We start from the raw sequence: 24466 nt of genomic DNA on the forward strand, positions 1-24466 counted from the left end.
CTGCCTCAGCCTCCCAAAGTGCTGGAATTACAGGTGTGAGCCACTGCGCCCCGCCAGGAGCTTGGATTTTATCCTAAGTGCAGTGGGAGGGTGTATAAATAGGGACATGTTGGGGAATGTTCTATAAGAGGACAAGAGCAGAAGCAGGAAGCCCACTGAGGAGGCTTTGGCAACAGTTCAGGAGGTCATGGGAGTTTGATCTAGGGCAGTGGCAGCTCGGGATGAGAGGTCATCCAGTTCAGCACATATTCCTGAGACAGAACAGACAAGGTCTGCTGGCAGACGGGATGTGGGGTGTGAAAAGAGCAATTAAAAATGACCCCTATGGGTTTGGCCTGATAGCAGGGTGGATTAAAATGCTATTAACTGAGATGGGGGAAAGTTAAGGAGAAGCTGGTGGGGCAAGAGTCAGGAGTTCTTTAGGACATTTTATCTTTGAGATGCCTATTATGGACTAGAGCTATCCAGTAGACAGCCTGATGTATGAGACTGGAACTCAAGGGAGAGGTCAAGACTTGAACTATGAGTTTAGGAGACTTTCAAGCTAGACATGCCATTTAAACAGGTAAAACTGGACAAGTTGGAAAAGCTGGTTAGAAGACTGAAGTGTGAAGCCATTTCCCATAAAGGCTGGAGAGTGGAGGAGGAGCTGGGAACCAGTGCTCAGGCGCACATGCGCGCACACACACACCCTGCTGAGGACTGGCCAGTGAGGAAAAAGGAAACCCAGAGCATGTGGAATCTTAGAAGCCAATTGAAGCAAGTTATTTCAAGAAGAACTTTGTGAAGCAGATCAAATGTTGGTTGTTCTAAGACGATAAGGACAGATGATGGATTATTTTCCTTGGTTTCTCTGGCACTAATTTTAAAAATATAATATTTGTAAAAATGGACTAGGTGCAGTGGCTCACACCTGTAATCTAGCACTTCAATAGGCCAAGGCGGGTGGATCACTTGAGGTCAGGAGTTTGAGACCAGCCTGGCCAACATGGTGAAACCCCATCTCTACTAAAAATACGAAAATTAGCTGGGCATGGTGGCGGGATCCTGTAATCCCAGCTACTCGGGAGGCTGAGGCAGGAGAATCACTTGAACCCGGGAGGTAGAAGTTGCAGTGAGCCGAGATCGTGCCATTGCACTCTGGCCTGGGGGACAAGAGTGAAACTCTGTCTCAAAACAAAAAAATTTGTAAAACTGATCCCACAATTCCCTACATTTGTAACTTTTAAAATTCAGAGGTAAATACATTTTTATTTAAGGAGGAATAATTCTTCAGAGCAAAATAATCTGAATATCACCTGGAATAGAGATTGGACAGAAAAAAATGTGAACAGGGAAAACTAGGACAAGTCATATATGTAAATGAGAGTATAAAGAGAGTAAATGAGAGTGGTCACAGCTCACTGCAGCTTAACTAATCAGATAGTTAAGTTGCAGGCATAAAGTTTTTTTAACTTTTATTCCTCAAGTAATAAATTGAGGAAAATACAAATATGTACAAAATTTTTACAAAATCTATCCATAAAAGGGCAAGTAGTAATATATAGAAAAGATCTACCAGATTAGTAACAAACTACCCCATTAGGAAAATGGTAAATGATATGAATAGGAAATTCAAAAAAAGAAGAATTACAGATTTCCAATAAGCATAACTTAAGATATACACTGATATTGTAAGGAAACACAATCACCACAACCTTGCTAATCAAAGAAACTAATGATATTTATTGGAAAATAATGGGAATTTTTAATAGACTGGGTTAGAAGACTAGAAGTGTACGTCCCAAAATATTAATAGTTCAGCGTAGGGTGAGATCACTGATTTTAATTTTCTCCTTTTACACATTTTTTCAGATTTCTCTACAGCAACTACGTATCATTTTGTAATAAATTTTAATTTTTCGATGCACAAAGCAATTGCCTGGAATTGCAGTTCGATATGAACCCAGGAGTTACGCTTGTAAAATAAACTATTGCTGATGTGACATTTCCATTTCTCAAGCAGACTGTGAATTTCTCAGATGTAGGTCATCATGTTATAATTAGGGTTCCATTGCTCATGATCTAGATAAAACACTTCTCCCTTTCTTGTGGTCTCTTCATTACTTTGGTCCCTACCGCAAAGGCAGGGGGATTAAAAATAAAATATCTTTTGACACTGGTTGGCAGGTGTACTAACACGTGTGCGGGAGGATTCCTGTTCTCGGCATGGTTCACGCCGGGCTCCGGCAGCGCCCTAGTACGTGAGGGGCTGCACTGGAGTGTGGACTGCCCGGTATCCTTAGAGAAAGTTTTGACAGTGTGACGCCAGTGTCGCCTCTAACCACGTACAAAACGCGCCATGCATTGGGTAGCTATTACAGCGCACATTTTTCTGCAGGAAGCTACCCCAACAGCGCAGGTATTTCAGAATCAAGATCGCACTCCCGTTTCCCCTTCTAGGGAAAGGATTCCAGATAAACACTGAGAAAACAGATTTAATATCTTAGGTCAAAACTCCAGGTCTTCCCATAGGAAGGCCCCTGGGCTGTCATTCTGAGGTGCCTATTTCCCCCGCGCCGTGTCCACGTCCACGAGTCCACGAACCCTCCGGGTTCTCTCTCCTCACCTGCCGAGGGCTCGCCCCTCTAGCCCCGCCCCGCCCCGCCCAGGACGCGTGACGTCACAACAAGCGCCGTGCGCCCCGCCCCCCATCGGGGGCAACCATTGTTCCGCCGGTCGCGCCGGTCGCGCCGGAGCTGGGTTGCTCCTGTGCCCGTCTCCAAGTCCTGGTACCTCCTTCAAGCTGGGAGAGGGCTCTAGTCCCTGGTTCTGAACACTCTGGGGTTCTCGGGTGCAGGCCGCCATGAGCAAACGGAAGGCGCCGCAGGAGACTCTCAACGGGGGAATCACCGACATGCTCACAGGTTAGCACCGGGCCGGGCCCCGCTGGCTTTCTTCTTTCCAGCCTCTTCCCCTGCCTTCCTTCTCTCCCACACCGACAGTCCAGTGGGTGGGGTAGGTTCCTTGCAGCGGGTCGTCTTCCGTGGGGATCTCCCTCCGGCGCCCCTGGCTGGTTGTCAGTCCTGCCGGCTACACCTGGGCCATCGCTTGGGCTGCTTTTGGTCTGGCCCTTGGAGGAAACGGGTGGTCACTGTCTCTTAGAGGCTGCCATATCCCCTTCCAGAAAACAGTTCTCGTTTGTTTACTCGTGGTTCTTGTTCACCCGAGCCTTCTGTTGCCTTTCAGAACTCGCAAACTTTGAGAAGAACGTGAGCCAAGCTATCCACAAGTACAATGCTTACAGGTGGGACAGTGCAGCATTCTCGGGTAGCATACGTTCTGGGATACCCTGTTTAGTGTGGCAATTAACAGGACTGAGGGCCCAGTGGATATTTGGTCCATCTGCAAGAGCGGGAAAAAGCAAGAATCGAGGCTGGTACCTTACTATTTCTTGAAGAATGTGGGCAGTGCGTTATAGGATCAGTTCAGATAAGTTCCCAATTCTGATTGCAGATAGCTGTAGCCGGATACGTATTTTGTCGTCATCAAACATGAATTACTAGAAATGCGGTGTAATTTTAACCGTAATGAAAGACAGCGGATGAAGTCCATACTGTGAAATATATGTGGTTCAAGGAATCACATTTTTTCTTTTGGTTGGTCTGAAGCTGATCCTGTGGGATCCTGATCCTGATCCTTGTTCCTTGTTCATGAGATCCTGTCCTTGTTCATCTCACCAGGGGCCTTATCCTATTCATTCTTTCCACATCCACCTGCTTCTACTCCTTAGCCTATATTTATTTATTTATTTATTTACTTTTATTTGAGACGGGGTCTCGCTGTGGCATGATCATGGCTCATTGCAGCTTCAACCTTCCAGCCTCAAGTGATCTTCCCATCTCAGCCTCCTGAGTGGCTGGGACTACTACAGGCGCACGCCACCACACCCAGCTAATTTTTTTTTCTTTCTTTTTTTTTCTTTTTTTTTTTTTGTAGAGACCGGGTTTTGCTATGTTGCCCAGGCTGGTCTCCAACTCCTAAGCTCAAATGGTCCACACACCTTGGTCTCCCAGAGTGCTGGGATTCCAGGCATCAGCCTCGGTGCCAGCTCTCCTTAGCCTATAAATATGTGCAAGTCCCTCAGCTCTTAAAAGCAAAACCAAAACAATCTTAACTTCCCTCTAGCTAGCACCTTCCCTCTTTTCTCACTTTATGGTGAATCTTCTTGAAAAATCTTCATTCCTTGCCTGGACTTCTTAATACCTAATCATTTACTCAAGAAGTCCCAGTCCTTGCCTGGACCTACCAGTGCTCTGAAAATCCGCTCACCTACGTCTCATCTTATTGGACTCTCTGTGGCATTCACCCCTGGCTCATGCTGTGAATATCTCTTGACTTCTGTAATGGCACTCTTTCTGGTCTTTCATCTCTTCTTCTGTCTTACCTTTTAATGTTGGTATAGGTTGAGCATCCCTAGTCTGAAAATTTGAAATGCTCTAAAATCTGGATGATTGCCGACATGATGACACAAGTGGAAAATTCCACATCCGATCTCATGTAGTAGGTGGCAGTCAAAATGGTCAAAACTTTGTTTCATGCACAAAATTATTAAAACGACTATATAAGATTACCTTCAGGGTATGTGCGTAAGGTGTGTGAGAAATATGACTGAATTTTGTATTTAGACTTGTATCTCCCATATCCCTAAGATATCTTATTATGTATACGCAAATATTCCAAACCCTGAAAAAAATTCAAAATCTGAAACAATGCTGGTCCCAGGCATTTCAGATAAGGGATAGTTAACCTGTGGTTCCGGGGAGTCTGCCTGCCGTTAGCCCTCTTTTCTTACTTCTGTAGTTTCCCTGGCAATCTTGCCATTCTTGACTTTGAAATGCCACTTATGTCAGTGACTCCAAATCTGTGTATCACTGGACTTTTTCCCACATTTTTAGCCCTATACTGTCTTTATCCCAAGTCAGCTCCCTTCTTCCATTCCCACTCCACACAGTTCAGAGCTGATTGTGCTCCCTCCTTTCCTTACTTCTGTGACTTCCTCTGTAAAGTAAAATAATTGTATTATCATCCATACATTTGATGATTCAAAATTACAGAGATATTCAACTTTGTATTCTATTTGGATCACAGCAGGGCTCAGAAAGGAGGTGTTTAGTTTGAAGAAGCTCATCGGGATAAGTGAGAGGGCCAGCAGTCTAGACAAATAAAATGTGCCAAAGCATTGAGACATGAAGGGTATAACGTTTTCTGGAAGTCAGATGTTCAGTTTGCTTAACGGGTATGGTATGAGTGGGAAATAAGTCTGGAAAAGGAGGTGATTCCCTACCACTCCTGCATGCTCCTCCCTACCCCAGTAGACATTTCTGTTGATTGTGGCCAAAGTATTCTTTTGAAAATAGTTATCTGATCTTGTCATTCAAATAATTAAATAATGTTTTCTCTTTACCTTGATAAAACCCAAATACATCATAGCATACAAAAGGCCTTTCATCTGATTCTTCTTCCCTTTTAGGCTTTGCCTCACAGTGCCAATGACCTGGAACTACTTGCCTTTCCTGAAATGATCCCCTCCATAAACTGTGCTTGCCTGCTCCTTTACTTATAAATATGTCTTTTCAGATTCATCATCAGTCATGTGCTTAGAGAGAAGTTCAAATCCAAATATAAAGGGTTATTTGTGCTATAACAGAATGCAAATCCAAGGTTCCAAAGACTATCCAGTGTTTATGCTTTTGACTTAGCTGTACTGTCACTTCTCATCAGCATCAACTCTGAATTACATTTTGCATTGAAATTATAGACAGAATACCGTCAGCGAGCTCCCAGGGTGTATCCAATCTGTCACCAGATTAACAAACTGGATATGTGCGGAGGTGGGCAAGAATTACAGGTCACCGCTTTATGCTGAACTGCAGTGGGAACAATTTTTTTTTTCTGTCCATAAGTTTATTGTCTTTATCTGAAAAATCCTCGTAGAAAATTGTTTGGTTTAGCTCTCAGCAGCCCCCTCCTGAGCCCTGGGGAAGCTTGCCTTCTTTTGAGCTATGCTATCTTTCTTCTGAGCAAGGGACATTTTGGGATGGTTCCACCTCTTTTTAACTTCTTTCTTGAGCTTCTTTTCATAGACTGGATTCTCTCCTATAGCAGCATGAGCTTTCATCTCCTTCATCATGTCTGAAGTTATGCTATTCTTTATGTATTGAGAGAACTGTTTCTTGTAAGCATCTTTATCTTCCATTAAGTAGTGCATGTAATCTGCAACATTCTGGCCTATGATGTGCTTCTGGTGTAATTCTGCATTGAATTCCTTGCTTTCAGAATCATAACCAGGGAATCATTTGGTACTTTGAGGGATAGACAAGCCTCCATCCAGGTCACCAAAAACTTTATTGCCAGTGGTAGTTCTGGCAAGGCCTGCATCCAAATAGCAGGTGAAAGCACCTGGCTGACCATCAATGCTTTCTACATTGTATTCATCGCCAGTCACCTCCACTTGGCCTTCATAGATCTTGTCCATGCCAAACCTATTGAGAAGCCTGTGGGCCAGCAGCAGGCCAGTACCATATGTTGCAGCATAATTTGTCAGGCCAACCTTCACACCATATTTTGGCAGTTCGTGTGCATATGCTGCGCAGACTATCATATCCCCCTCTATACGGGCATAAGCAATCTGACAATTGATATCTCTGTTTGTTATATGAACTATCATCCTGTATTTGGGTGTGTTGTATTTATTTTTATCCTGTATTACCAAGCGTTTCTGAGCATAGTAATCAGTTTTACCATCTTGTCATCTTTAAGTTTCATTTGGTATCTCTTAAAGTAGGCCTTATTCTTAACGACTTTAACAAAGTCCATCCTGTGGAACAGAGACCTGCAGGCCCAGCAGCACTAGGGGGTGGAAAGGCGGGAACAATTTTTAAAAACTGATGTAGGGGCCAGGCACAGTGGCTCACGTCTGTAATCCCAACACTTTGGGAGGCCAAGGCGGGTGGATGGCATGAACCCAGGAGTTCAAGACCAACCTGGGCAATATAGCAACACCCCATCTGCATTAAAAAAAAAAAAAAAATTGATATAGGGACATAAGGGAATGCAGTTTGAAACTATGAATTTTAAAATAGCTATCCAAGGGCTGCATGTGGTGGCTCATGCCTGTAATCCTAGCACTTTGGGAGACCGAGGCAGGTGGATCATTTGAGGTCAGGAGTTGGAAACCAGCCTGGCCAACATGGTGAAGACCTGTCTCTACTAAAAATATAAAATTGGCTGGGCGCAGTGGCTAACGCCTGTAATCCCAGCACTTTGGGAGGCCAAGGCAGGCAGATCACGAGGTCAGGAGATCGAGACCATCCTGGCTAACATGGTGAAACCCCGTCTTTACTAAAAATGCAAAAAATTAGCCAGGCGTGGTGGCGGGTGCCTGTAGTCCCAGCTACTCAGGAGGCTGAGGCAGGAGAATGGCATGAACCCGGGAGGCGGAGCTTGCAGTGAGCCGAGATTGCGCCACTGCACTCCAGTCTGGGAGACAGAGCAAGACTGCGTCTCAAAAAAAAAAAAAAAAAAAAAAAAAATATATATATATATATATATATATATATATATATATACACAAAATTAGCCAGGTGTGGTAGCATACACCTGTTATCCCAGCTACTCAGGAGGCTAAGGCAGGATAATTGCTTGAACCTGGGAGGCAGAGGCTACAGTGAGTCAAGATGGCGCCACTGCACTCCAGCCTGGGTGACTCCATCTCAAAAAAAAAGTAACATAGGTATCCATAAGCAGATCTGGTGTCTAATAATTCAAATGTGGCACATTTTTATGAGGAAGTTATGAACAATTTCTAAAAACTAGCTATTTTAAAAAAGGGGGCCCAATGATGATTTCTACTTACTCCCAAAGAAGACAGCTGGTCTCCCCATCCCTTGAGTATTATGTATACAGTTTAAATCACTTTGTTACTCAGCACAAATCAGAACAAATCACTTTGTTACTCAGTACAAATCATACTCTTTGACGTATAGAGTTTAAATTCAGTTATTCTCAAATGTGGAGCTTTTCAAGATACTTTAAAAGTTAGACGTAGGCCAGGCGTGGTGGCTCACGCCTGTAACCCAGCACTTTTGGAGGCCAAGGTGGGCAGATCACAAGGTCAGGAGTTCGGGATGAGCCTGGCCAACATGGTGAAACCCTGTCTGTACTAAAAATACAAAAAAATTAGCCAGGTGTGGTGGCGCATGCCTGTAATCCCAGCTACTCAGGAGGCTGAGGTAGGAGGATTGCTTAAACCTGGGAAGCGGAGGTGACAGTGAGCTGAGATCACGCCACTGCACTCCAGACTGGGCGACAGACTGGGCGAGACTCCGTCTCAAAAAAAAAAAAAAAAAAAAAAGTGGCCGGGAGTGGTGGTTCATGCCTGTAATCCTAGCTGGTTCACACCTGTAATCCTAGCCTCCTTTGGGAGGCTGAGGCGAGTGGATCACCTGAGGTCAGAGTTTGAGACCAGCCTGGCCAACATGGAGAAACCCTGTCTCTACTAAAAATACAAAAAATTAGCCAGGCATGGTGGCGGGTACCTATAATCCCAGCAACTTGGGAAGCTAAGGCAGGAGAATCGCTTGAACCCCGGAGGCGGAGGTTGTGGTGAGCCGAGATTGCGCCATTGCACTCCAGCCTGGGCAACAAGAGCAAAACTCCATCTCAAAAAAAAAAAAAAGTTAGGCATATATTAGGTGGTCTGTCAGCTCATCTGAGTTTTAAGTTCCATATGGAGGTAGAAAATTAGGCCAGGCGCAGTGGCTCACTCCTGTAATCCCCGCACTTTGGGAGGCCAAGGCAGGTGGATCACGAGGTCAGGAGATCGAGACCATCCTGGCCAACATGGTGAAACATCATCTCCACTAAAATACAAGAAGGCGCGCCTGTAGTCCTAGCTACTCGGGAGGCTGAGGCAAGGGAATCACTTGAACCCGGGAGGCGGAGGTTCCAGTGAGCTGAGATCGCGCTGCTGCACTCCAGCCTGGCAACAGAGGGAGACTGTCTCAAAAAAAACAAAAAAAAAGAAAATTAGTTATCTTGGTGAAAGCATAAGCATAGATATTTGCTTGTATATGTATTCCAGTTTAAGAAAAATTAAGGCCTTGATGGATTTCTAATTGGTTTTCCTTTTCTTCTTTCCTTATAGAAAAGCAGCATCTGTTATAGCAAAATACCCACACAAAATAAAGAGTGGAGCTGAAGCTAAGAAATTGGTAAGTTTAGTTAGCATGTTGATCGAAGAGTTCACACGTGTCCAAATTTGGTGGGTTCCCACCAAACCAAACTTGCCTGTCTGAAGCAGCCTTGACCCACACAGGCTGATTTCACTACTCCTGATTTCTTGGAATAACATTCATGCTGTTTCATACACACTTTTTCAAGCTCAAAATGTTTTCATTTGGGGGAAGATGGGTTAAAATTTTTAAAAATATATGTAATTACAGTTTTCTTTCTCTCTGTTACAATATATACATGTACTCACGTTGAATTTCAACTTGAGTGTTGGTTTTTAAGAAGAGTGACCAAGTGGCACTAGCATATCTGGTCCCACCTATTTTTCTCTGATCCCCAGGTGTAGGAACCTATGTGAGTTAGTGGGAGTGCGTGTTCCCCAGAGAGATCTTACTAATAAGCACATGATTAAGACCCTTTTGTTTTATGGCATTTAGCCCTGTTCTCTGTAATTTCCACGAAGCCTTGTGTACTGTGTCACAGTTTCTAGAGGGTCACATGCCTTGTTAATTTGTAATATAATACCCCTTATCTGAAATGCTTGGGAACAGATTATTTTGGATTTTGGATTTTTTTTTTGAATATTTGTATTTGGTTGAATATTCCTAACCCAAAAATCCGAAATCCAAAATGCTCCAATGAGCATTTCCTTTTGAGTGTCATGTCAGCACTCAAAATGCTTCAGATTTTGGACATTCTGGAATATGGATTTTTGGATTAGTGATACTCAACCTGTAATATCACTGAGAATATCCTGAGATGGTCTATCTGTTGATAATCAGATTGTTGTCTCATCTAAATCTTACTAAATGATTCAAAGTTCCTTAAATTTAAGGACCATATCTTATTCATCTTTTGTGAAAGATGTCAAATTATCATGGCTTTTTTGTTTGTTGGTTTTGAGACAGAGTCTCACCCTGTTGCTCAGGCTGGAGTGCAGTGGCACGATCTTGGGTCACTGCAGCCTCTGCCTCCAGGGTTCAGGTGATTCTCCTGCCTCAGCCTCCCGAGTAGCTGGGACTACAGGCATGCGCCACCACGCCCAGCTGATTTTTGTATTTTTGGTAGAGACAGGGTTTCACTGTGTTGGCCAGGCTGGTCTCAAACTCCTGACTTCAGGTGATCCACTGCCTTGAGCCTCCCAAAGTGCTGGGATTATAGTCGTGAGCCACTGCACCCAGCCTGAGATGCCTTTTGAGTAGTCCAGGTCCTGATAGTTATCACCTCCTTTTGTTCTTTACCTATTAATGTTTCACAAACATCCTCTGGCATTTAAGAATTAATATTTGATTATCTTTAACCTTCTCAGGAGATGAGCCATAATTGCCCTTTTTTTTCTTTTTCTTTTTCTTTTTTTGAGACAGGATCTTGCTCTGTCACTCAGGCTGGAGTGCAGTGGTGGCATAATCACAGCTTACTGCTGCAGCCTTGACCCTCCCAGCCAAGCAATCCTCCCACCTCAGCCTCCTGAGTAGCTGGGACTACAGGCATGCACCATCACACTCAGATATATATTTTTTTAAATTTATTTCTTTTGTAGAGATTGGATCTCGTTATGTTGCCCAGGCTAGTCTTGAACTCTTGGGCTCAAGTGATCCTCCTGCCTCAGCCTCCCAAAGTGCTGGGATTACAAGTGCAAGCCACCATGCCTGGACCATAACTGCCGTTATATTTTTGCCCTTCAGAGTCATAACATTACCATAAATCTTGGACATCGTGTGATTTAGTGACAGATTGTCCACATTCAACATGTGCCACATCTTAACCTTGACTTCGCTACTCAGTACAAATCATGCTCTGATATATAGGCTTTAAATCCTTGTGGCATAGACAGTTCTCAGCATCAGTATATCCTCCTTAAATAGACTAGCCAAGTAAGTTATAAATACATTAGACTTTAATTCTGAGTTTCTGTCTTGGTGAACTGACCCATTGATAGTCTCAGGAACTACTCCTGCTTCCATTCACTTCCTCTTTTATCCCTACAGTACTTCCTTTTTTATGTTTATTGCAAATAGCCTGCTCATTTCTTAAAGAAAAACTGAAAAGCTCTGATACACTTCATCTCAAATCTGTGCTTATGGTATATTCCTAAAAAGAATACAAAGGTATCCAAAATTCCTTTTGCATAAGACTGGTTGTAAAAATCTCATCATTATTCCTTTTCACAATTATTGAAGAATCACAGAGTTGCTATCTAGCCCATTTCTAGAATTACTCCTCAGTAATTCCAGAAATTATTCTAGAATTACTCCTCAGTAATTCCAGAAATTATTCTAGAATTACTCCTCAGTAATTCCAGAAATTATTCTAGAATTACTCCTCAGTAATTCCAGAAATTATTCTAGAATTACTCCTCAGTAATTCCAGAAATTATTCTAGAATTACTCCTCAGTAATTCCAGAAATTATTCTAGAATTACTCCTCAGTAATTCCAGAAATTATTCTAGAATTACTCCTCAGTAATTCCAGAAATTATTCTAGAATTACTCCTCAGTAATTCCAGAAATTATTCTAGAATTACTCCTCAGTAATTCCAGAAATTATTCTAGAATTACTCCTCAGTAATTCCAGAAATTATTCTAGAATTACTCCTCAGTAATTCCAGAAATTATTCTAGAATTACTCCTCAGTAATTCCAGAAATTATTCTAGAATTACTCCTCAGTAATTCCAGAAATTATTCTAGAATTACTCCTCAGTAATTCCAGAAATTATTCTAGAATTACTCCTCAGTAATTCCAGAAATTATTCTAGAATTACTCCTCAGTAATTCCAGAAATTATTCTAGAATTACTCCTCAGTAATTCCAGAAATTATTCTAGAATTACTCCTCAGTAATTCCAGAAATTATTCTAGAATTACTCCTCAGTAATTCCAGAAATTATTCTAGAATTACTCCTCAGTAATTCCAGAAATTATTCTAGAATTACTCCTCAGTAATTCCAGAAATTATTCTAGAATTACTCCTCAGTAATTCCAGAAATTATTCTAGAATTACTCCTCAGTAATTCCAGAAATTATTCTAGAATTACTCCTCAGTAATTCCAGAAATTATTCTAGAATTACTCCTCAGTAATTCCAGAAATTATTCTAGAATTACTCCTCAGTAATTCCAGAAATTATTCTAGAATTACTCCTCAGTAATTCCAGAAATTATTCTAGAATTACTCCTCAGTAATTCTAGAAATTATTCTAGATTATCTAATCTATTCCTTCTTAGTAACGGAAGTAATAGATTCTTCTTAGATTATCTAATCTGTTACTTCTCAGTAATTCTAGAAATCTGAAATTTCCAGAATGAGTAGTTTGTCTTTTATTCCTTAATGTTTGGTATAGAAAGTAGCTTGGGTCTGAATTGCTTGAGGTCAGTATGTTATTGAGTAAAATTATTGTAGCACTATGTGTAAAGGGAAAAATAATTACCCTTTAAAAAAATATTGTGATACAGGAAATGAGCCTGAGCAGTTTCCTTTTTCTAATCTATTCTGCTTCCTAAATCTTTTGTTCATTTCTATCTGGTAATTGCTGTTTTCCAAGCTTGAATATGCTTTCAGTAATTTGGGGACATTTATTAAACATTAAATAAATCAAGAATATTGATGAGTGAACCTAGGCCTGAGAGGCAGTAGAGATAACTGGCACACCTGTTATTAAGCATGCTGAATGTTTAACTAAAAAGGACAGGACATTTTTCAATACACATAAAAAAAAGTTCAATTTTACTGATACCAAAGTTGCAAATTAAACAAGACACTATATAGTGCCCATCAAATACATGCAGTGTGGAGAAAGATGTGAAAAAAAGGACCCTCATTTACTGCCCATGAAAGTGTTGGTTGTTACAGCCTTTCTGAAGGCTGTTTGTCAGAATGTATATATCCTTTGACCTAGCAATTCCACTTTGACGTATGTTTCCTAAGGAAGGTAATAGAGATACGTATCTACTAGGATTCATTAATTCATAATTTTTGATCACCTGTATGCCAGTCACTAGGGATAAAAAAATGAAAAGACAGGATCTCTGCTCTCCCAAAACTTAGATTCTAGAGAAGTGCTGCCCAATACAGCAACCACAAGCCACATTTGGCCATTGAGTTCTTGAAACGTGGATGTTGTGACTGAAGAATGGAATTTTAAATTGTAATTAATCTAAACTTAAATTGTCATATGTGACTAGTGTACCATGTTGGAATGTGCAGTTCCAGAGCAGCGCTTCTTAGAACAAGGTGTCTAGGCCAGCAGCATCAGCGTCCCCTGAGAACTTAGGCATATTCTTGGCCCTACTCCAGATATGGTGAATGAGAAACTCTAGGGTGGGACTTATATTCTGTGTTTTAAGAAGTGCCCCCATGTGATGCTGATGTATGCAGAAGCTTGACACCCTCTGTTCTAAAGGAAGTTTATGAATATTATTATACTGTCAAATAATTGGAAACAATCTACATGTTTACCTGTAGGGTATTTGCTAATTAAATTATTATGCATTTGTACAATGATATACTGTGTAGCCATAAAACAAAAGTTAATTTTAAATAAGATATAATTATTTTCTCAGAGTTTCCCTTTTGTCATTCATGTAAGCATTCTGTCTTCGGGAGAATTTATTTTCACTGGGGTTCAATTTTCTGTGTCCTTTATTTCAAACCTTATCACATGGTATTCATTTGTTTTTCATTTTCTGCTTTTTACTTTATCTTTTAGTGATTTGATAAGCATTATATTCATATGACTTTTATATTTCTAATTTTCCATGTAGCCTGGAGTAGGAACAAAAATTGCTGAAAAGATTGATGAGTTTTTAGCAACTGGAAAATTACGTAAACTGGAAAAGGTAAAATTTTAACTTGTTTACTTCATTAATTATAGTATCTGCCTTTATGGCCACTATGTAGCGTCATTGCAGGGTGACCAATGTCATTCACTGTAGTGAGACTCACAGGAAATGAGGTGAGTGAAGTTGATGGCTTTAACTTTTTGAATGTTATTTCCATAAAATGTTCACTTGTTTTATGTGGCATTTAAGAGACTATTAACACCCGTAATAGAGTTGGCTCATCGTTTTCAGTACTATTCAGTAAAGAGATTATAAACTTTGACTGAAAGATCGTTATCTTTTAGAATTTCTTTATTTCTTTATTTATGTTTTTGAGATGGAGTCTTGCTCTGTCGCCCAGGCTGGAGTGCAGTGGCGCGATCTCGGCTCACTGCAAGCTCCGCCTCCTGGGTTCATGCCATTCTCCTGCCTCAGCCTCCTGAGTAGCTGGGACTACAGGCGCCCGCCACCACACCCAGCTAATTTTTTGCATTTTTAGTAGAGACGGGGTTTCACCATGTTAGCCAGGATGGTCTCGATCTCCTGACCTCATGATCTGCCCGCCTCGGCCTCCCAAAGTGCTGGGATTACAGGCATGAGCTACCATACCCGGCCATCTTTTAGAATTTCTATGTTTACACTCTCCCAAGCATTTTTATGGTTTTATTTCACCCCATGATAGTAATTATATCACTTCTGATCTGTTAAGAATAGACCTTTTAAAAGTATTGGATAACTTAGAGATGAGACATCTTCAGTTACTCTGTTATTCACCTATTACTCCTTAGGTTACTTGTGAATAATTTTGTGTGGGTCACCCAGGCAAATGTAAATAGCTCTTCATGTCTTTTAGCAGACTGGTATGTTTCCAATAAGATCATTTAAGTCCTCAAAGCATTCCTAAATCATTGTTAGACTTTTTTTTTCTTAAAGATTCGGCAGGATGATACGAGTTCATCCATCAATTTCCTGACTCGAGTTAGTGGCATTGGGTAAGAACTATTTTTTAAGCAGACACAATCGTCAGTTAGTTTATTTTTCCTGTTAGCCAAAGTAAATTACATGCTGTTTCTCAAAACCTGTACTTCACCACCTCTGTACCTTAGCCATACAGTTCACCCTTCCATAGCTTATGATCTGAGGCTGATTCTTCAGATAGTGTCTCTACTGTAAGGTCCCCATCCAAGGCAGATGTTACCTCCTTCATGAAACCAGTTTGGTTACCCAGGCAGAAAGAACCTGTCCCTCCTCTGAACTCCACTACCATTTCCTCTGTGTGCATCTATTTCCTGCTCCAGCTTGGCCTCTTTTGTTTCTCTGAGCATGATATTTATCATAGCACCTCATGAATTTGGAACAAGCCCTCAAGCTTTTTTAAAATTATTTTTTGAGACAGGGTTGCTATGTTGCCCATGCTGGTCTTGAACTCCTGGGCTTAAGTGATTCTTCCTCCTCAGCATCCCGAGTAGCTTGGATTATAGGTGCACGCCCCCTTGCCCAGCTTCAAGCATTTTTAAATGAAAGGATTATTATCTTAAAATTTGAGCTGGTACCAAGGTGGGCTTTTTTGACACTGGCTGAAGTAAAGATTAACATTGAAATATTAAGGCTTTAGTGCTCTCATCTTTATGGCATGGGGCATTCCTTTAAATATAATGATTTGTTCTTTAAATGGCAGCATTTTCGGTGAAAGTTATTCTAAAACATATTAAATTCTTAAACCTAGTATGTTGAAAATGAAAATGACTGCTTGGGGACTCAAGGCCATTATAAAATTTTCATTGGAAGAATTACAAAAATTTTTTTTTTTTTAGAGATAGTGTCTTACTCTGCTATCTAGGCTAGAGTGCAGTGGTGCTATTATAGCTCACTGTAACCTTGAACTCTTGGGGTAAAGTGACTCTCCTGCCTTAGTACTCCTTTTGAGTAGCTGAGACTACAGGCTTGCGCAACCATGTGTGGCCAATTTTTGTATCTTTTGTAGAGAAGAGGTCTCCCTATGTTGCCTAGGCTGGTCTTGAACTCCTGGCCTCAAGCCTTCCTCCCACTTAAGCCTCCCAGAGTGCTAGGATTATAGGTGTGAACCACAAGGTGTTTTAGAGAGCATCTATTATCCTTTTTTTTCTGGGCAAGAGAACTGAAAGTTGAATATAGAACATGAGTAACCATGGCAGAGCCAGATTTGAACCCGTATCTTCTGACTCCGAGTTCAGTTCTGTTTCTTCTATGCTGCATTGCCTTCCTAACATCAGTATCAGTTTCTATATCACAATATAATGTGATGATATTTGCATAGCTTACTGAATGATACAGGTTTATTTGTCCCGAAACACTGTGGCCCCAGACTATTGTGCTTGTATGTTTATATGTGTGTGTATGCATTTCTTTCTGTTCCCCGCTCCTGCTTTATTATGCTGTAAACTGGTATGGTGAGAAGAGAGTCAGGAAATCTGGATAATGGTCTAGAGCTAGCACCAGCTAGATTTGTGACCTTAGCAAATCGCTTCATCTTTCTAGGTTTCAGTGTCCTTCCTTATGAAATAAGGGAGAAATTTGGTTAATCAGTAAGCTTCCTTCTGTCCCCATCCTATAAGAGCATCTTCAGTCATTTCTGACATTCTGATTTATTTATATGAATAAAGTGATATTTTAGAAACCTAAATCAGATTTTATCATTGCTTTGTGCAGTGTCCTCTAATAGCTTTCCATTGCACTCAGAATAAAATCCAAACCTATCACCATGGCTCTAAAAGCACAGTAGAGTGTAACACCTGCGTACTGTTCCATAGCACCTCATACCGTCACTTACATCACTCTATGCATCCTAGTTTTTCTCTTCTCTTGAACAGGCCAAGCTCATGCCAGCCTTAGGGCCCTTGCACTAATTGTTTCCTTTTCCCGAAACGTTTTTCTCTTTGATCCCCTAGATAGCTGGTTCTTTAGTCATTCAAACCTCAGCTTAGATACCATCTCAGAGACCTTCTACCACTCAGTCTAAAGTAGGACCCAGCCATTCTGTCATATCATTCTATTTTAATTTATCCACCTGATTTTTTCTTGTTTATGTAACTAACTATTGTCTCTATCTACCCACTTACATTCTTATTCCTGCTACATTTTCAGCACCCAGGAAAGTATCTGACACATAATGGCCCTCAGTAAATCTTAGTTCAATGAATGAACAGTTTTCAAGTGCCATCTGTACATGGCATATGACAGCAGCTGCTTAGACATCCTTTTTATGTCTGAATTCATAGTTGTCTTCCTAATGATTGAAGCTTCAATAATTCGTACTTTGGATACAGTTGAACATTACCAAAGTAGCCATGCAACATTTTAGCAGGTCTTGTTTAGCTTAATAGCAACTCTTCTTACTATTAAGACATGGTTGTTACAAGGATCCCAAGTTTCACCCAATATTGAGATAATGCTTTTCTTTTTGTAGTCCATCTGCTGCAAGGAAGTTTGTAGATGAAGGAATTAAAACACTAGAAGGTGAGTATGACTGTAGGTCACTAATTCCAGATTAAATATGGTCCTGAAGGACCATTAGTGCTCTAACAAACTTCAACTTGAAAAACCCATTCTCAATCAGTAGATACAAATGATAAGATTTTCTTTTTAACTCTGTAGTACAGTAGATATAGGGTATAGTTTATATTACCATCATAAACATTTTTAGGTTTGTAACTAACTCAGAGAAAACTAAGAAGACCAAGAACCAGGGCCAGGCGTGGTGGCTCATGCCTGTAGTCCCAGCACTTTGGGAGGCGGGTGGATCACTTGAGGTCAGGGGTTCGAGACCAGTCTGGCCAACATGGTGAAACCACATCTCTACTAAAAATACAAAATTAGCCGGGTGTGGTGGCAGGCACCTGTAATCCCAGCTACTCAGGAGGCTGAGGCAGGAGAATTGCTTGAACCCGGGAGGCAGAGGTTGCATTGAGCCAAGGTGGTGCCACTGCACTCCAGCCTGGGTGACAGAGTAAGACTCTGTCTCAAAAAAAAAAGAAGAAGACCAAGAACCAACCTCTTGACTTAAAAGCAATGAAATAGTTATCGTTTGCAAATTTTTCAAATATCTAAATTGCCTTTATTTCTTTTTTTTTTTTTTTTTTTTTTTTTTGCTCTGCCTCCCAGGTTCATGCCATTCTCCTGCCTCAGCCTCCCAAGTAGCTGGGACTACAGGCGCCCACCACCACACCCGGCTAATTTTTTTTTGTATTTTTAATAGAGACGGGGTTTCACTGTGTTAGCCAGGATGGTCTCGGTCTGACATTGTGATCTCCCAAAGTGCTGGGATTACAGGCGTGAGCCACCGCGCCTGGCCCCCTTTATTTCTTTAATAAAATTTTAGGCAATAAAATCTTAGATTAAAAGCTAAGTTATATATTACTGAAAAAGATTCTGTAAGAGATTTGTAATGGTTATTAAAGGAATTTTTGCTTTCAAAGAAAAGATAAAAATAGAACCTAACAAGTAATTATAAAACGTTTTCCTTAAATATAGTAATCCTTTACATGTAATTTATCTCTTTATACTTTTCATGGGTGTATGTATACATATGGATTCATTACAGCATATCCATGGCATTTGGGATTTAGTATTTGTGAGTATTTGCAAGCAGCCCAGTGGTTAGGTAGGCAGGTTTTGTAGACTGACCTGGCTTTGAATCCCACCTCCACTACTTTATTAGAGTGGGATGACTTTATTGCGTCAGTTTCACACCTACAAAATGGGTATTTCTGCTTCGTACAATTAAATGCAATAATATATGTAAAGCACTTAGCAGAGTGCTTGGTACCTAGTACTACTTAAAAATGGTAACCAACTCTTATGAGGCATGATTAGTAGTATTACTAAGTTAAGAATTTGTGTGAGCCACATTGCTAGAGAATGAACTCTACATGTGCATCTCATACAGGGTTTATGCTTTGATGCCTGTGGTATAGACAGCTTATATGAGAGAATTGATTGGCTAAAGGGGTCAAGAATCTGTGGGTTTCTTGGAGGTATTGAGTTGCATCTCTTGGGAGTGTCAAGGATCTACTGTTGTGGTTTTTATATTTCACAATTCACACATAAGGAATACGACTGTTGATATCTATAACTATATCTGTCTAACATACTCAGTATTTCCACTTCTTCAGTTTTAGTCGTATACTTTAGCGTTTTCTGTGTGCACATAACCATAGGAAATATTAAGTGCTCTATATTTCATAAAGATGCTTATTTTTCTCCATTTTATATCTCCAGAGGGAATGTGTATATTTGTGACTATAAGGGGGCTTGTAGGAATTGCTTTTGAAGCATGCTTATCTTGCTGTTTCTTTAACAAGGCTCACAGCTGGATTCATGCCCGGTAAAGGGACACCTGAATGGAACTGAGTCACTTTTAGACTTAATATGGGATGTTATGACAATTCTTAAGTTAAAAAATGCAGGTACAGTAATAATTTTCCTTTCAATGGAATTTTTTTTTTTTTTTTTGAGACACAGTCTTGCTCTGTCTGCCCAGAAGTACAGTGGCGCAATCTTGGTTCACTGCAACCTCCGCCACCTGGGTTTAAGTGATTCTCCTGCCTCAGCCTCCTGAGTAGCTGGGATTACAGGCGCGCACCACCATGCCTGGCTAATTTTTGAAGTTTTAGTGGAGACAGAGTTTCACCATGTTGGTCAGGCTGGTCTCGAACTCCTGACCTCATGATCCTCCCACCTCAGCCTCCCAAAATGCTGGGATTACAGTCATGAGCCACTGTGCCCGGCTCAACAGGATTTTGAGCACAATGACTGCACAAATCTACTACTCAGTACTAATGGAATGAAAGAGTGAAAGAACAAATAAACAATATGAATAAACCTAGTTAATCAGAAAACATTCAGAAGTTATGGTTACTACTGTTGCTCTTAACAATAAATTAAACCGCTATAGTCAGTAAAATTTGGTGTGATTCTGGTTTTTTTTTGTTGTCGTTGTTGTTTTTCTAGACGGGGTCTTGCTCTGTTGCCCAGGCTGGATTGCAGTGGCGCAATCTCAGCTCACTGCAGCTTCCACCTCCCAGGTTCAAGCGATTCTCTTGCCTCAGCCCCCCAAGTAGCTGGGATTACAGGGGCACACCACCATGCCTCGCTAATTTTTTGCATTTTTAGTAGAGATGGGGTTTCACCATGTTGGCCAGGCTGGTCTCGAACTCCTGACCTTGTGATCCGCCCGCCTCGGCCTCCCAAAGTGCTGGGATTACAGGTGTGAGCCACCACGCCTGGCCCTGAAGAGTCACTTTTATCTAGCTCTTCATATCTGAAATTTTTGTCTCATTGTGTTTTCAGTCATTTCAATGTATTTGTTCCCCAGGTGGTTCTTTATAAAAAGGGTCATTGAGTTTAGCATTTTCCCCCCAAAAAGCATTTAAATTAACATGTCGACTTTATTTATCTTCTATACAGATCTCAGAAAAAATGAAGATAAATTGAACCATCATCAGCGAATTGGGCTGAAGTAAGATGGCAGATTTTCTTTTGACACTTGAGATATAAAAGTAAATTTTTTATAGACATTCTTTTATACACCAGAAGGACTCTTCAAACTTAGCTAAACCACAACCATTTTCCTATTCAGAAGTGCTAAGATTTGTGGACTCTTACAGAGTATCTGCCTGTGTTCACACAATGCTTTCACTTTTGCTTTCTAGTTTACTTGTTTTGAGGATTTCCCTTATTCTTTTGACTTTAGCAGGGAACTTCCTCTTAAAATACCTAGGACTGAGTGTATCAGGCAGTCAGCGGGTGTTTATTTCATGCTCACATTGTACAAAGCACTACACTAGGTCTAGGGTAAAGATACAGAGAGGTTGAGTGTAGCTTTTAAGAAGTTTATAGTCTACCCGAGAAGGTAGGACATGAATATGAAAAACTAAATTTAAAAAAAGGACAAACCTCATACCTAAATAACCATATAGGAGTAACTACTAGGCATGTTTCTATATCAGCATCAATAATTATTTTGTGTGCCAGATATAGTCTGGGAACCCCTTTTCTAATTATTTACAATTATAGTGCACAAGCACTATATGTATCTCTTCTGGCATTATATAGTGTTGTGAGTGATTCAGTCCTAATTACCTTTTGAACTTTCCTGTTGATGCTTTACCATAATATTTTAAACTTATACTCCCATTCCAAAATCTTGAGCCAGTGAGAGACCTGGATGGTATGGTTCTTGCTCTCCTGGCATTTCTGTAGTAAATGGAGGTGTTCTGAAGAACTGGTTTGCTGAGAATTGGCTGTGAATAGGCGCTTCATCATGCTGAAGCATATGCTTAGTTGCTGTTTCACACTGAATTTCCTAACAGCCTTATTGAGATGTAATTCATATGTCCTGTAATTCATCCATTTAAAATATACAATTCAGTGACTTTTAGTATATTCACAGAGTTGTGCACAGTGTAGGAACCATCACTACAGTCAGTTTTAGGACATTTTTGTTATCTCAGAAAGAACCCTGTACCTATTACTAGTCATTCCCCCATTGCCTCCCCTTACCCCCACCTCAGACCTAGGCAGCTGCTCATCTACTTTCTGTCTCTACGGATTTGCCTATTCTGGACACTTAATGTAAATGAAGTCATACAGTATGTGGTCTTTTGTGACTGACTTCTTTCACTTAGTATATTGTTGTCTGAGTTTATGTTGCAGGATAGTATTTGAAAATATAATTTTGCAGGATGTAAGAGCGGTAAACTGTAACCCCTTGCCTTGTCAGTAGACAGCAGTTTACTTTGAAAATAATGCCCTAACTTAAATATATTTATTTACTCTTGTTACATGAACCCATAGTTTATTTACAAATAAGTTTAGATGGAGCCTTTGAAATATTACAAAGGATGACACTTAAGGATTTTTATCCAGTTTAGGAATAAACCTCCCCCCATTCACTCCACCCCCAATTTTGCTGTTGTCATCTCAGTGAATTCATTCTAGCCTTGATTTGTGAGAATGATCTGCTGGTATGGCATGGACAATTGTTATAAAAGGCAATTTAATTTTTAAGGAGATTTAAATTTTACGAAAATCTTTTGTCTACTTATTCTGTCTTTATAGATATTTTGGGGACTTTGAAAAAAGAATTCCTCGTGAAGAGATGTTACAAATGCAAGTAAGATGTGTCAAATTATATTCTTTGATTAGAATTGAGAGTGTCACTTGGTGAAAAGCCATTTTGGGAATACTGACTTAATTTTTCTTCTATTAGGATATTGTACTAAATGAAGTTAAAAAAGTGGATTCTGAATACATTGCTACGGTCTGTGGCAGTTTCAGAAGAGGTAACATACTTCCTAATCTTGGGTTATTTTTGCCCTGATGTTAAAATTGCCTAATATATGGGAAGAATTTGGATTAAAAAGATGTAATTTGTGGTACTTCATAGACTCACTAAGACCTAGTAGTATTAGTTAAGGGTATTTGTTTATAGATGGGAATATGTAACTAGGGGAAATTCATCCTGATTTTATTATAGGATGATATTTTAATGACTAGTTTTAATGACGTTTATTAAATGACTTTAAGTATATTGAAATGCTAGTAATGGTTGTCTTTGGCTTTTTGGCTAGATGATAGTAAAGTTGTGGGTAGTTTTGTTAATTTACCTTTCTTTTTTTTTTTTTTGAGACAGAGTCTCACTCTCTCGCCACGCTGGAGTGCAGTGGCACCATCTCGGCTCACTGCAACCTCTGCCTCCCGGGTTCAAGTGATTCTCCTGCCTCAGCCTCCTGAGTAGCTGGGACTACAGGCGTGTGCCACCATGCCCAGCTAATTTTTGTATTTTTAGTAGAAACGGGGTTTCACCATGTTTGCCAGGATGGTCTCAATCTCTTGGCCTCGTGATCCACCCACCTCGACCTCCCAAAGTGCTGGGATTACAGGCGTGAGCCACCGTGCCCAACTGCCCAAGTTTTCTATAAGAGAGCTAAGAATAATGTCTTAGAAGTAGCAGTTCAAAACCAATTCTTACAACAACCGGGTTCATCAGAAGAGTTCTGCTTAGTGTGTGAATGTGAGCAAAGTAAGAACCATATAATCCTGGTGTCTTACTGGTTTAAAATATTGAAAAGCTCATACATGCTTAAAAATATTAACTTTTGGCCAGGCGCGGTGGCTCACACCTATAATCCCAGCACTTTGGGAGGCCGAGCCAGGCGGATCACAAGGTCAGGAGATCGAGACTATCCTGGCTAACACGGTGAAACCCCATCTCTACTAAAAATACAAAAAATTAGCCAAGCGTAGTGGTGGGCACCTGTAGTCCCAGCTACTCGGGCGGCTGAGGCAGGAGAATGGCATGAACCTGGGAGGCGGAGCTTGCAGTGAGCCGAGATCGAGCCGCTGCACTCCAGCCTGGGCGACAGAGCGAGACTCCATCTCCAAAAAAAAAAGAAATTAACTTTTAAAATTGGAATAGAAAAACCTTATTTAAAACATTTTAGAGTATGTTAGAGTAGATAGAGTAGATACCTGAACTGAATCTCTGGCCACCTATGGAGTTTTGTCTAGGAAGTAGGTGATGGCCTATCAGGAATACTCTGGGTAGCTGCTGTAAGAATCTAGAGTTGGAGAGAGAAAACTAAATCCATACTCACTGATCAGTAGAAAGAACATTGGACTGGGGTCAAAAGACCTGGGGTCTGAGGCCAAATCTACCACTATTATGTCTCTCCTGATCTTAGATTCCATACTCGCAAAATGAGAGAACTGAAGTTAACCAGATTTTCAAGTATGTCTGCATCAGAAATACCTAGGACTTAAAAAAAAAATACATATTGTTGTACCCTTCTGCAAATAAGAATCTCCTTAGGTCGGAACTGGGATTCTGTATTTTCAAAATGTAGATTTGGAAGCACAGCAAGCCAAATGCATGCTATGTTGGCTATGACAGCCTTCCTGGATTTATTTATTTCTATTTTAATTTTACTTTTTTGGGGTATGTTGTATGGTTATATGCTTTCACATAAAAAGGTATACTCTAAGACATCTCACTTCCACAGTCCCTGTGCACTCTTTCCTACTCCTTCTAAGTCCCATTAAGAACCACTTCCCTATGGATTCTTGTAATGTTTCTTCATGAAAATACAACTAAATACTAGTATACCATCTTTATTTCTTTCTTCTCCCTTTCTTTCATAAAGTTACATAATATATATACAATACTATACCTTGCTTTTTTCACTTACAAATAACATCCTGGAGATTTTTCCATATCAATGTATAGAAAACTTCCTTATTTATTTATTTTTTGAGATAGGGTCCCTCTCTGTCACCCAGGCTGGAGTGTAGTGGCGTGATCTCGGCTCACTGCAACCTCCGCCTCACAGGCTGAAGTGAT

The 24466-nt window shown here is 40.5% G+C and overlaps 1 protein-coding gene and 1 pseudogene across 10 annotated transcripts in view; one reads left to right on the forward strand and one right to left on the reverse strand.

Annotated features, from left to right (window-relative positions):
* The first annotated feature begins 2664 nt into the window (after window positions 1-2664).
* The window catches only part of POLB (DNA polymerase beta), a 34100-nt gene continuing 12298 nt past the window's right edge, over window positions 2665-24466 (forward strand). For 5 of the 10 annotated variants that reach the window (XR_010159244.1, XR_010159245.1, XM_009455272.5 and 2 more), the window contains exons 1-10: window positions 2677-2906; window positions 3229-3286; window positions 9188-9254; window positions 14032-14106; window positions 15004-15080; window positions 17534-17583; window positions 19428-19532; window positions 20533-20584; window positions 22186-22240; window positions 22337-22409. Coding sequence is in view for 8 of the 10 variants with exons in the window: in XM_009455272.5 (XP_009453547.1) it covers window positions 2846-2906; window positions 3229-3286; window positions 9188-9254; window positions 14032-14106; window positions 15004-15080; window positions 17534-17583; window positions 19428-19532; window positions 20533-20584; window positions 22186-22240; window positions 22337-22409 (673 nt within the window). In the remaining 2 variants the exon portion in view is untranslated. Of the gene's footprint in view, window positions 2907-3228; window positions 3287-9187; window positions 9255-14031; window positions 14107-15003; window positions 15081-17533; window positions 17584-19427; window positions 19533-20532; window positions 20585-22185; window positions 22241-22336; window positions 22410-24466 lie in introns of all 10 variants that reach the window. The other 5 variants (XM_009455273.5, XM_001143904.5, XM_009455274.5 and 2 more) reach the window with 5 other exon arrangements.
* Window positions 5990-6870, reverse strand: LOC129135702 (large ribosomal subunit protein uL18-like; annotated as a pseudogene).

The sequence above is a fragment of the Pan troglodytes genome, chromosome 7, assembly GCF_028858775.2.
Source record: "Pan troglodytes isolate AG18354 chromosome 7, NHGRI_mPanTro3-v2.0_pri, whole genome shotgun sequence".
Taxonomy (NCBI): domain Eukaryota; kingdom Metazoa; phylum Chordata; class Mammalia; order Primates; family Hominidae; genus Pan; species Pan troglodytes.